Source organism: Coregonus clupeaformis, chromosome 4, assembly GCF_020615455.1.
Source record: "Coregonus clupeaformis isolate EN_2021a chromosome 4, ASM2061545v1, whole genome shotgun sequence".
Lineage (NCBI taxonomy): Eukaryota > Metazoa > Chordata > Actinopteri > Salmoniformes > Salmonidae > Coregonus > Coregonus clupeaformis.
In genome coordinates, this window is record NC_059195.1 from 8,286,406 (window position 1) to 8,300,431 (window position 14,026).

The following is a 14,026-nucleotide window of genomic DNA, read 5'->3' on the forward strand; positions in this document are numbered from 1 at the left end:
GTACTGTCACGGTTTCGGCCGAGACTGCTCCTCCTCCTGGTTCGGGCAGGCTTCGGCGTTCGCCGTCCCCGGAGTACTAGCTGCCACCGTTGTATGTTTCGTGGTGTGATTGCTTTAGTCTGTCTTGTACACCTGTGTCTGTTTGTGTTCTGATTACGTGTCCTATAAGTTCCCTGTTTTGTATTAGTTAGATTGTGTGTTGTTGTTTGCGCATGTTGCGTAATTCCCTCGCCTCCGTTTGTTTCGAGGTCGTGTATTGTTTTGTTGCACTTTGGACTAGTAAAGTCTTTTTGGACGAATCCTCTGTGTCCTGCGCCTGACTCCTCCACCACATCCACATCGGTTCTTTTGACACACAGTCAGGGAGGGCCTCCAGAACATGTCTGGGAAGGCTGATTACCTGGATGGACAATCGAGGAGAAATAATCTTGTAATAGATGGTATCCAGGAGAACCAAAGTGAGACATGGGCTGAATCAGAGGACAAAGTTCGAAAGCTGTTTTCTGAGAAGCTACAATTGGATCAACAGGTTGAGCTGGGACGTGCTCACCGGTCTGGGAAACCAGGGGGCACTGGTGGTGCCAATTGTGGTGCCAATGGAACCAGAGCCAGGCCAATTGTAGTGAAATTCCTCCAGTTCAAGGATTGCAATCCTTGAAAAAGCCAAATGCCTTAAAGGGTCCTACATCTACATCAATGAGGATTTCTCTGATGCAGTTCGTCGAAGAAGAAAGGAACTAATACCAGCTATGAAGGCTGCAAGAGAACGAGGTGGCATAGCCTACCTGAGGTATGACAAACTGATTGTTCACCCTCCCTCGCAAGGAGTTAGGAGGAGCGACAGACACAAGTAATTCCAGCCCCCAGCCCCCCCACCCCCACTCACTTGGACTCTTCTTTTGAGGATGTTGAGATCTCTATACATGAATACAATTTGTTCAGGAGGGACAGAAATAGATATGGGAGTTGCAGTTTACATCCAGAGTCATATTCCAGCAAAACAACAATGTTGACTGGATTAGAGGCGCTATGGGTACAGGTGCATTTACCACATTTGAAACCTATACTAGTTGGTTGCCGCTATAGGCCACCTAGTGCTGATGTGAAATATCTTGATGTAATTTGCGAAATGTTGGATAAGGTATCTGATGAAAATAGGGAAATATATTTTTGGGATATAAATATTACTTTTTTTAACACCAACTGTCCAATGAGAAATAATCATATTTCTGTTGCCAATGTATGTAACCTGACCCAAGTTATGACATTACCAACCAGAACGTTCACTAATAGGTCCGGTATCACATCATCAACTTGTATTGATCACATTTTTACTAACATGGCTGAACATTGTTCTAAAGCTGTATCAGTGGCACTAGGTTGTAGTGATCATAACTTGGTTGCACTCACTAGGAAAACTAAAATACCAAAGGTAATCTACCAAAGATCCTACAGAGGGTTCAATCAGGACTCATTTGTGGATGAGATTAAGCATGTGCAATGGTTAGAAGTGTGTAGCAAGGATGATCCTGAAATGTCACTAAGTTTGTTCATGAAATTATTTATGAGTATTGCTGATAAGCATGCCCCTTTAAGAAAATGCACTGAGGTCAAACGGTGCCCCATGGATTGATGATGAGCTGAGAAATTGAATGATTCAACGTTATGATGCCAAAAAAGCAGCAAATAAATCTGGCACTCTGTTTGATAAGCAAAGTTATTGTAAATTAAGAAATATTGTGACCAAGCTAAACAAAGTAAAGAAGAAAGGATTCTATCAGCACAAAATTTATGAAGTAAAGGGTGATGGGAAAAAACTGTGGAGAACATTGAACGCTATTATGGGTAGGAATTCGAACATGTCCGCCTCTTTTGTTGAATCAGAGGGTATATTTATTACAAAACCACACAACATCGCAAACTACTTTAATGAATATTTTACAGGCAAAGTGGACAAGTTGAGGAATGCCATGAGCCCAACTGATGGCTCCATGTCATATACCCTTATAAAAGATTGTATCATGAAGAAAAGGCAATGCATGTTCAAATTTCACCAAGTTGAAAGGGAAGCTGTTGAAGGGATGCTGTTGTCTCTTTCGGATGACAAGTCACCTGGTACAGATCATCTTGACGCCAAGTTACTTACAGTTACAGCTAACCAAATATCTACCCCAATCTCTCATATTTTTTATAAGTGCTTGATGTATGGGGTGTGCCCAGATGTCTGGAAAGAGTCAAAGGTTATTCCACTACCTAAGGATAAAAAATCTGCATTCACTGCACCTAATAGCCGTCCTATAAGCTTGCTGACTGTGTTAAGAAAATTATTGGGAAAAAATGTATCTGTACAAATCAAGGATTATTTCTCATGTAATGGTCTGATAACGGGTCTCCAGCATGCATACAAAGAAGAGCATTCTACGAGTATGGCCTTAGCACAAATCAAATCAAATTGGCCACATGCGCCGAATACAACAGGTGCAGACATTACAGTGAAATGCTTACTTACAGCCCTTAACCAACAGTGCAAAAATAAAACAACAACAAAAAAAGTGTTGAGAAAAAAAGAGCAGAAGTAAAGTAAAATAACAGTAGGGAGGCTATATATACAGGGGGGTACCGGTGCAGAGTCAATGTGCGGGGGCACCGGCTAGTTGAGGTAGTTGAAGTAATATGTACATGTGGGTAGAGTTAAAGTGACTATGCATGAATAATTAACAGAGTAGCAGCAGCGTAAAAGGATGGGGTGGGGGGGCAGTGCAAATAGTCCGGGTAGCCATGATTAGCTGTTCAGGAGTCTTATGGCTTGGGGCTAGAAGCTGTTGAGAAGTCTTTTGGACCTAGACTTGGCACTCCGGTACCGCGCGGTAGCAGAGAGAACAGTCTATGACTAGGGTGGCTGGAGTCTTTGACAATTTTGAGGGCCTTCCTCTGACACCGCCTGGTATAGAGGTCCTGGATGGCAGGAAGCTTGGCCCCAGTGATGTACTGGGCCGTACTCACTACCCTCTGTAGTGCCTTGCGGTCGGAGGCCAAGCAGTTGCCATACCAGGCGGTGATGCAACCAGTCAGGATGCTCTCGATGGTGCAGCTGTATAATTTTTTGAGGATCTGAGGACCCATGCCAAATCTTTTCAGTCTCCTGAGGGGGAATAGGCTTTGTCGTGCCCTCTTCACGACTGTCTTGGTGTGTTTTGACCATGATAGTTCGTTGGTGATGTGGACACCAAGGAACTTGAAGCTCTCAACCTGTTCCACTACAGCCCCGTCGATGAGAATGGGGCGTGCTCAGTCCTCTTTTTTTTTCCTGTAGTCCACAATCATCTCCTTTGTCTTGGTCACGTTGAGGGAGAGGTTGTTATCCTGGCACCACACGGCCAGGTCTCTGACCTCCTCCCTATAGGCTGTCTCATCGTTGTCTGTGATCAGGCCTACCACTGTTGTGTCGTCGGCAAACTTAATGATGGTGTTGGAGTTGTGCCTGGCCATGCAGTCATGGGTGAACAGGGAGTACAGGAGGGGACTGAGCACGCACCCCTGAGGGGCCCCCGTGTTGAGGATCAGTGTGGCAGATGTGTTGTTACCTACCCTTACCACCTGGGGGCGGCCCGTCAGGAAGTCCAGGATCCAGTTGCAGAGGGAGGTGTTTAGTCCCAGGATCCTTAGCTTAGTGATGAGCTGAGGGCACTATGGTGTTGAATGCTGAGCTGTAGTCAATGAATAGCATTCTCACGTAGGTGTTCCTCTTGTCCAGGTGGGAAAGGGCAGTGTGGAGTGCAATAGAGATTGCATCATCTGTGGATCTGTTGGGGCGGTATGCAAATTGGAGTGGGTCTAGGGTTTCTGGGATAATGCTGTTGATGTGAGCCATGACCAGCCTTTCAAAGCACTTCATGGCTACAGACGTCAGTGCTACGGGTCGGTAGTCATTTAGGCAGGTTATCTTAGAGTCCTTGGGCACGGGGACTATGGTGGTCTGCTTGAAACATGTTGGTATTACAGACTCAGTCAGGGACATGTTGAAAATGTCAGTGAAGACATTTGCCAGTTGGTCAGCACATGCTCGGAGTACACGTCCTGGTAATCCATCTGGCCCTGCGGCCTTGTGAATGTTGACCTGCTTAAAAGTCTTACTCACATCGGCTACGGAGAGCGTGATCACATAGTCATCCGGAACAGCTGGTGCTCTCATGCATGCTTCAGTGTTGCTTGCCTCGAAGCGAGCATAGAAGTGGTTTAGCTCGCCTGGAAGTCTTGTGTCACTGGGCAACTCGCGGCTGTGCTTCCCTTTGTAGTCTGTAATAGTTTTCAAGCCCTGCCACATTCGACGAGCGCCAGAGCCAGTGTAGTACGATTCAATCTTAGTCCTGTATTGACTCTTTGCCTGTTTGATGGTTCGTCGGAGGGCATAGCGGGATTTCTTATAAGCGTCCGGGTTAGAGTCCCGCTCCTTGAAAGCGGAAGCTCTACCCTTTAGCTCAGTGCGGATGTTTCCTGTAATCCATGGCTTCTGGTTGGGGTATGTACGTACGGTCACTGTGGGGACGACATCATCGATGCACTTATTGATGAAGCCAGTGACTGATGTGGTGTACTCCTCAATGCTATCTGAAGAATCCCGGAACATGTTCCAGTCTGTGCTAGTTAAACAGTCCTGTAGCTTAGCATCTGCGACATCTGACCACTTTTTTATTAACCGAGTCACTTCCTGCTTTAGTTTTTGCTTTTAAGCAGGAATCAGGAGGATAGAGTTATGGTCAGATTTGCCAAATGGAGGGCGAGGGAGAGCTTTGTATGCGTCTCTGTGTGTGGAGTAAAGGTGGTCTAGAGTTTTTTTTTTTTTCTCTCTGGTTGCACATTTAACATGCTGGTAGAAATTAGGTAGAACGGATTTAAGTTTCCCTGCATTAAAGTCCCCGGCCACTAGGAGCGCTGCATCTGGATGAGCGTTTTCCTGTTGATTTATGGCCTTATATAGCTCATTTAGTGCAATCTTAATGCCAGCATTGGTTTGTGGTGGTAAATAGACAGCTATGAAAAATATAGATGAAAACTCTCTTGGTAAATAGTGTGGTCTACAGCTTATCATAAGATACTCTACCTCAGGCGAGCAAAACCTCGAGACTTCCTTAGTATTTGATTTTGTGCACCAGCTGTTGTTTACAAATATACACAGACCGCCACCCCTTGTCTTACCGGAGTCAGCCGTTCTATCCTGCCGATGTAGCGTATAGCCCGCTAGCTGTATGTTATCCATGTCGTCGTTCAGCCACGACTCGGTGAAACATAAGATATTACAGTTTTTAATGTCCCGTTGGTAGGATAACCGTAATCTTAGGTCATCCTAGGACACCCCTTCAACTAGTAATCGCTGTCCTGATATCCAGAAGCTCTTTTTGGTTATAAGTGACGATGGCAGAAACATTATGTACAAAATAAATTACAAATAACGCGGAAAAACACACATAATAGTACAATTGGTTAGAGGGCTGTAAAACGGCAGCCATCTTCTCCGGCGCCGAGTATGCTTTTTCGATGACAGATGATTGGTTAAAGAGTATGGATGACAGGAAGTTAGTTTGTGCAGTGTTGCTAGATTTCAGTGCTGCTTTTGATGTAATTGATCATGAACTGTTACTAGGTAAACTCAAATGTTATGGTTTGCAGCTCTATCCTGGATGGAAAGCTATCTATCCAGGAGAAGGCAAAAATAGTGTTTTAATGGTAGCGTTTCAAACATTAAAGATATACACTGTGGTGTTCCACAACGAAGCTGCCTAGGCCCACTTCTCTACTCTATCTTTACTAATGATTTACCTTCAGTAATGAACAAAGCAAGTGGTAATGTATGCTGATGACTCTACAATGTATAGCGCAGCATCAGAATGTAATGAGCTAACAGATGTACTGAGTAGTGAACTAAGAATGGTGTCTGAGTGGGTTGATATGAACAAATTGGTGTCGAACATTTCTAAAACTAAATGTATTGTATTTGGTTCAAGGTATATGCTTGCTGATGATCCCCAATTGAATTTGTCGATGAATAGAACACATGTAGAGCAAGTGGGAAAAAACGAAACTACTAGGCGTCATGTTGGACGCAGCTTTATCATGGTCGGAACACATAGATAATACTGTTATTAAGATGGGTAAGGGAATTGCTGTTACAAGAAAATGTTCCGAGTATATCAAATCTAGCACTCTGAATCAGGTGATTCAATCCCTGGTCCTATCACACCTAGAGTACTGACCAGTTATATGGTCATCTGCAGCAAAGAAAGCTCAAAATCGCTCAAAACAGGGCTGCCAGATTAGCTCTTCATTGCTCTATCCGTATGACTATTATCCAAATGCATCAGAATCTCTCATTGCTTCACGTTGAAAACGAATTACTATCCAGTCTTCTGATTTTCTTTAGGAAAGTTATATTTTTCAAAAAACCACAGTATTTTTCAGACCAGTTAGTACATACTAGCAACATGCATAACCACCAAACCAGACAGGTAAATTCAGGGCATCTAAGACAACCCAAGCCAAGGACAAATCGCCTTAAATCTACAGTTTTATATAGAGCCATAGCTGAATGGAACTCTTTACCAATTCATATTTCTCAGACAAAAAGTAAATCCACCTACAAGAAAAGAAATTAAAGAACATCTAATGCGATAGAGGATAGACCATATGACTGGACAGGAAATAGAAAGCATCAACTGAATGTTAAATGTGTTATCTGTCATGTATTTTAATTGTCTGTATTGTCTACTTGTTAAATGATTGTAAAGTCTTAATTTGTAATTGTTTGTAATGTCTTATTAATTGGTGTTGGATCCCAGGAAGATTAGCTAACGTTACGGCGTTAGCTAATGGGGATCCTAACAGAAATCATCCCCGTATGATGCATGCATTTTGCATCATATGATGCAAAACACAGCATCATATGATGCAAAATGCATCAAACAGGGATAATTTATGTATTTTGAAAGTTACATATCTTGAAAACTTGATTGCTGACAAGCAAATCATTTTGGGACTATGTCCACAATGGACTAATGAAACAAATACCAAAATATAGTTTTTGGGTGGAGTTTTCCTTTAAGATGAATGCACTAACTGTAAGTCGCATCTAACTGGATAAGAGCATCTGCTAAATGACTCAAATGTAAATGTAAATGATCATAGTCATGGCACGCTTTGTGTAAGAGCTATTGAAGATTAAAATCCCAAATCTTTTATTAATTTTTTTAGGTGTGGATTGTTCTCCATCCAACCCTGATTCAGAATATACCATCTTCATAGTCATGGCAATAGCTATTTATACACTATATATACAAAAGTATGTGGACACCCCTTCAAATTAGTGGATTTGGCTATTTCAACCACACCCGTTGCTGACAGCTGTATAAAATCGAGCACACAGCCATGCAATCTCAATAGACAAACACTGGCAGTCGAATGGCCTTACTGAAGAGCTCACTGACTTTTAACGTGGCACCATCATATAATAATAAAATAAATAATATGCCATTTAGCAGACGCTTTTATCCAAAGCGACGTACAGTCATGCGTGCATACATTTTTGTGTATGGGTGGTCCCGGGGATCGAACCCACTACCTTGGCGTTACAAGCGCCGTGCTCTACCAGCTGAGCTACAGAGGACCATCATAAGATGCCACCTTTCCAACAAGTCAGTTCGTCAAATGTCTGCCCTGCTAGAGCTGCCCCGGTCAACTGTTATTGTGAAGTGGAAACGTCTAGGAGTAACAACGGCTCAGCCACGAAGTGGTAGGCCACACAAGCTCACAGAACGGGACCGCCGAGTGCTGAAGTGCGTAGCGCATCAAAATTGTCTGTCCTCAGTTGCAACACTCACTACCGAGGTCCAAACTGCCTCTGGAAGCAACGTCAGCACAAGAACTGTTAGTCGGGAGCTTCATGAAATGGGTTTCCATGGCCAAGCAGCCGCACACAAGCCTAAGATCACCATGCGCAACGAGTGGTGTAAAGCTTACCGCCATTGGACTCTGGAAACGCGTTCTCTGGAGTGAATCACGTTTCACCATCTGGCAGACCGACAGATGAATCTGGGTTTGGCGGATGCCAGGAGAACGCTACCTGCCCGAATGCATAGTGCCAACTGTAATGTTTAATGGTCTGGGGCTGTTTTTCATGGTTCGGGCTAGGCCCCTTAGTTCCATTGAAGGGAAATCTTAACACTACAGCATACAATTTTATTTTTACCTTTATTTAACTAGGCAAGTCAGTTAAGAACAAATTCTTATTTATAATGACGCTGGGCCAATTGTGCGCCGCCCTATGGGACTCCCAATCACGGCCGGTTGTGATACAGCCTCGAACCAGGGGGTCTGTAGTGATGCCTCAAGCACTGAGATGCAGTGCCTTAGACCACTGCGCCACTCAGGAGCCCAATGACATTCTAGACGATTCTGTGCTTCCAACTTTGTGGCAACAGTTTGGGGAAGGCCCTTTCCTGTTTCAGCATGATAATGCCCCCGTGCACAAAGCAAGGTCCATACAGAAATGGCTTGTCAAGATCGGTGTGGAAGAACTTGTATGGCCTGCACAGAGCCCTGACCTCAACCCCATCGAACACCTTTGGGATGAATTGGAACGCCGACTGCGAGCCAGGCCTAATCGGCCAACATCTGTGCCCGACCTCACTAATGCTCTTGTGGCTGAACGGAAGCAAGTCTCCGCAGCAATGTTCCAACATCTAGCTGAAAGCCTTCCCAGAAGAGTGGAGGCTTTTATAGCAGCAAAGGGGGGACCAACTCCATATTAATGCCCATGATTTTGGAATAAGATGTTCAACGAGCAGGTGTCCATATACCTTTGGTCATGTAGTGTCAGAGAAAACCGAATATCCACCAAATATCCAATATAAAACTAATTTTACCTCGGTAAAAATGGCAAAAACTAATGGCTCAACATACCCCACTCTTCCATATACGTGTTTTCCATATATTAATTTAGAAGATATTCTATGATTTTCCAAAAGTTTACCTCATTGTATTAGCAGTATATTACCAAAGTTCCCGAAAAATACATATTTCTTACCTGTTAGCTAAACCCAAATCAAACGAAAAGGTGTTTTTTTAACGTGCGTGAACGAGCATGTACACGTTGGAATTAGACTGCATATTAGTGACTGAAAGAAAACAGATGGGCTGCCAACGGCGTCATGCACTTAGAAAGCAAGTCTATTTTTCTCGCATCTATGCGGAGCAATACTGTTAAGGGAGAACGGGAGCGACTGGAGAAGATGGCAGAAAAGGAAATAAGGAAGAAAGTGGAGCATATTATGAATAAACATGGAGTGGGGGATTACACAGGCCTTCTGAAAGATCTGGTGAAGGAGAAGATAATGGACAAGAAAAAAAGGAGAACAGTGGAAATGGTTATGAGGGAATATGGAATGAGGGATTTCACAGAACTTTTGGAAGAATGGAGTGTGACAAGAGTGAGGATGAATTAGATGTGGTGGCAGGTTCAGTGATGACTGTTGAGAAGAAGTTGAGTGTAGAGGGAAGCAGTGTGGCAAGGAAGGTTGGTGTCAAGTACAAAAAGAGGGATACATGTTCCAGTAGCTCAGAGATGGACCCTGACGAGAGTGTGGATGAAGTTCCTGCAGTGAGGACCACCAAGGTCGGGCCTCAGTCCGAGGATGTAAAGGATGATTCTGGCCCAGTGGGAGTAATATTTGTGGAGAGAATGGATCCTTGCATTTTGGCTGATCCATATGTGGTGGTAGGTTGGGTGGAGAAGAGGTTGGTGACTGTTGAGTTGGTGAAAGTAACTAGGAATGGACTAGGGATGATTTATTGTTTTCTTCAGCCCAGTGGGACCGGGCACTCCGCATCACGCGATTAGAGACAAGAAATGTGAACGGGGGTGGCATTAAATGTTAAGGAAGATCAGTTGAAAGTGAAGATTCCCAGTGTCTGTGACGCTCGTCGTTTGGTGCGATGCAGATCTGGTGGAGAGCTTGGGCAAACGGAAAATAAATTGTCTGTTCTATTGAGTTTTGATGTAGAGTCTTTGACAGATAAGGTTAAGGTATCCCGTGAAAGCGTTTGTTGTGGGGGTGCCCATGGGGCTGGAGATCGGAGGTGTCCAGTGAGAGAAAGGCAGGTTGAGGTTGCTAGGGTCAGAGTAGTACAGAAAGTGTCGTATGCTGAAGCAGTGAAGAGAGTGGTAGAGGAAGATTGGTACAGGGTGAGAGATCCTGAGAGGATTCCTGTGATTAGGCAGAGACTAATAGAGAGTGATGGGAAGAATACTGTATGTGCTTCAGTAAGGTAGGTTTCTTGGCATTCATAGCTACGGTTGTCAATTGTACTGCAGAAATTGATCGAAAGTCACAGAAAATAGAGGTTGTGGTGGCAGCAGCAGAGAAACCACTTTACAATATATATATATATATATATATATATATATATATATATATATATATATTTGTAAAGTGGTTGTCCCACTGGCTATCATAAGGTGAATGCACCAATTTGTAAGTCGCTCTGGATAAGAGCGTCTGCTAAATGACGAAAATGTAAATGTAAAATGTACTCCAGACCAACGGTCTGTGAGGATAGAACACTACCACTCAACATCCCCCTCAACTGTTCTGCAGCAAAACCTTTTTCTGGGGGGTGGGGTAAGGGGGGGTAGAAGGATTACTTTATCCTATCCCAGGTATTCCTTAAAGAGGTGGGGTTTCAAGTGTCTCCGGAAGGTGAATTGGATGAACGCAATGCCCTCGTTTGGGTGTAGGGACTGATCAGAGCCTGAATGTACGGAGGTGCCGTTCCCCTCACAGCTCCGTAGGCAAGCACCATGGTCTTGTAGCAGATGCGAGCTTCAACTGGAAGCCAGTGGAGTGTGCGGAGGAGCGGGGTGACGTGAGAGAACTTGGGAAGGTTGAACACCAGACGGGCTGCGGCGTTCCGGATGAGTTGTAGGGGTTTAATGGCACAGGCAGGGAGCCCAGCCAACAGCGAGTTGCAGTAATCCAGACGGGAGATGACAAGTGCCTGGATTAGGACCTGTGCCGCTTCCTGTGTAAGGCAGGGTCGTACTCTGCGAATGTTGTAGAGCATGAACCTACAGGATCGGGTCACCGCCTTGATGTTAGCAGAGAACGACAGGGTGTTGTCCAGGGTCACGCCAAGGCTCTTTGCACTCTGGGAGGAGGACACAATGGAGTTGTCAACCGTGATGGCGAGATCATGGAACGGGCAGTCCTTCCCCGGGAGGAAGAGCAGCTCCGTCTTGCTGAGGTTCAGCTTGAGGTGGTGATCCGTCATCCACACTGATATGTCTGCCAGACATGCAGAGATGCGATTCACCACCTGGTTATCAGAAGGGAGAAAGGAGAAGATTAATTGTGTGTCGTCTGCGTAGCAATGATAGGAGAGGCCATGTGAGGATATGACAGAGCCAAGTGACTTGGTGTATAGCGAGAATAGGAGAGGGCCTAGAACTGAGCCCTGGGGGACACCAGTGGTGAGAGCACGTGGTGCAGAGACAGATTCTCGCACGCCACCTGGTAGGACGCAATCCAAGAGTGAGCCGCGCCGGAGATGCCCAACTCGGAGAGGGTGGAGAGGAGGATCTGATGGTTCACAGTATCAAAGGCAGCAGATAGGTCTAGAAGGACGAGAGCAGAGGAGAGAGAGTTAGCTTTAGCAGTGCGGAGAGCCTCCGTGACACAGAGAAGAGCAGTCTCAGTTGAATGACCAGTCTTGAAACCTGACTGGTTTGGATCAAGAAGGTCATTCTGAGAGAGATAGCAAGAGAGTTGGCTAAAGACGGCACGCTCAAGAGTTTTGGAGAGAAAATAAAGAAGGGATACTGGTCTGTAGTTGTTGACATCGGAGGGATCGAGTGTAGGTTTTTTGAGAAGGATTAGATAGGGTAAATAGTGGAATGTGGTGTTGTGTTTTTTTTGGTTGGTTTTTTTATTTATTTTTTTAGAGAGGGCTAATAGTTGGCAGGGTCATTTTTCCTTTTCCCCAATTTTATAGTACCCTATCACAAAGAATTTAATGTAGATAGAGTGTGAATAGCCTCACACTCCAGTACAGTAGGTGGCGGTGTATGCACCTTAAATTGGATGTGATCTGCCAACACAATCCAAAGAAGAAGAACAATACAGGTAAAATAAGCTGATAAATGGTGTGGAATTTGAGAAATGTTTATGATTTTCCCTATGCTAAGTAGACTAGCTAAATATGTCGTTTAAAATGTATTGGGCTGTAAGCTAAGGTTTCAGTCAAATAGGCTATATATTTGAAAACAATTGCAGCCTACCTGTGTTGATTTCGATAGCATATAGCTTAGGTAGGCTGGGCTGGAAAACTCGAGGACTCAGATTTCAAGAGAGAATACTGTTATGTACGAAGAACAAGACCAGCTAAATTCTTTATAAACTGCTCGGGGTGTGTCTACCACTCTCCTCACATTCTTGAGCTAACGTAACAACTGTTTAGTGCAGGTACGGTGGCTCCCGTAGGACATATAAGGTGAGTCAAAAGGAAAACACAACAATAATATAAGGGTTACATAGCAAACATAACAAAAACAACTGTGGATTCTCATGACAAGTAAGTTGGCATACGCTATGTACTGTATGTGGTTTGACGCTCTCTACTCACGCACGGCAAATTTTGACTCCGTTGACGTCTCTCCATGTGGTTTCGGCTTTAAATCCTGGACCAAAATCTCATGCTGGGTAGGCTAACCTTTGGACCCATACAGTTATAGCACAGTTAGAACAAGGAAGAGTTAGGTAAATATTTTTGGTAGTCCTCTTCATAACACTTTATAAAACACTAAATAACATTTATCTGGCAGTGGCATCTTAAGAACGCTCTGGAATTCGATTTTATTAATTTGTGCATTCATGCATATCCAGACCTCATGTACAACTAGCCGGACATGTGCAGCTACAGCAGCTGTTTGACAGCATGATCTTCCTGGTGATTTATGCTACTGACATCTGCTGGACATTATTAGTTCATTTTTTGCAACATCACTGCCAGGTACCAATGACTGATTTTATTACTGATAAACCACAATATTAGGGAAAGGGAAAAGGGGATACCTAGTCAGTTGCACAACTGAATGCATTCAGCTGAAATGTGTCTTCTGCATTTAACCCAACCCCTCTGAATAATGGGGGGTACCCGGGCAGCGTCATCGCCGCCCGGGTAGCAGTGGGTTAACTGCCTTGCTCAGGGGCAGAACAACAGATTTCTATCTTGTCGGCTCTGAGATTCGATCCAGCAACCTTACATTATATGTGGTATTGGTGCACCTGTATAAAGTTGAAAATCCACACAAGAAATTGTACAACTTCACAGATCTAAAGTAAGTAAAACAAAACAAAAATGTACAGCAGTCCTACTCAAACACACAGACACACACACAGGAAAATATAAAGTTTACAACTACAACATCATTGTAGTGAATTTATTTGACTGAAATATAGAACAGACTTTTCATAGTGAGAATGTATTTTTCAAAATAAAACAAAAAGGAATAACAGAACAATTTGGTCTAGATATAGCAATTTATATAGTAGCCTACATTTTAATGAGTCATTGTCAAGCCTTTTCAGAATTTCCAACATAGAAGACAGCTGAACCCCAACTAAACCAGCTAGCGCATAATGTTCTGAGAACCATGTTTCTTGGCGTTGGAAGTTTCTCAGCACATTTAAGGAACTTGACCAAAAAAGTGTACACTGAACAAAAATATAAACATAACATGTTGGTCCCATGTTTCATGAGCTGAAATAAAAGATCCCAGAAATTTTCCACACGCACTAAAAGCGTATTTCTCTCAAATTGTGTGCACAAATTTTTTACATCCCTGTTAGTGAGCATTTCTCCTTTTCCAAGATAATCCATCAACCTGACAGGTGTGGCATATCAAGAAACTGATTAAACAGCATGATCATTACACATGTGCACCTTGTGCTGGTGACAATAAAAGGCCACTCTAAAATGT

At 43.8% G+C, this 14,026-nt stretch overlaps 1 protein-coding gene across 3 annotated transcripts in view; it reads right to left on the reverse strand.

The window, feature by feature from the left end:
- Positions 1–12,914, reverse strand: part of zgc:66484 (uncharacterized protein LOC327557 homolog) — a 33,959-nt gene extending 21,045 nt beyond the window's left edge. The window contains exon 1 of one of the 3 annotated variants that reach the window (XM_041863952.2): positions 12,670–12,908. In XM_041863952.2, coding sequence (XP_041719886.1) covers positions 12,670–12,705 — 36 coding nt within the window. In that variant the 5' untranslated portion in view covers positions 12,706–12,908. Of the gene's footprint in view, positions 1–12,325; positions 12,477–12,669 lie in introns of those variants that run through there. The other 2 variants (XM_041863959.2, XM_041863976.2) reach the window with 2 other exon arrangements.
- Positions 12,915–14,026: the final 1,112 nt, after the last annotated feature.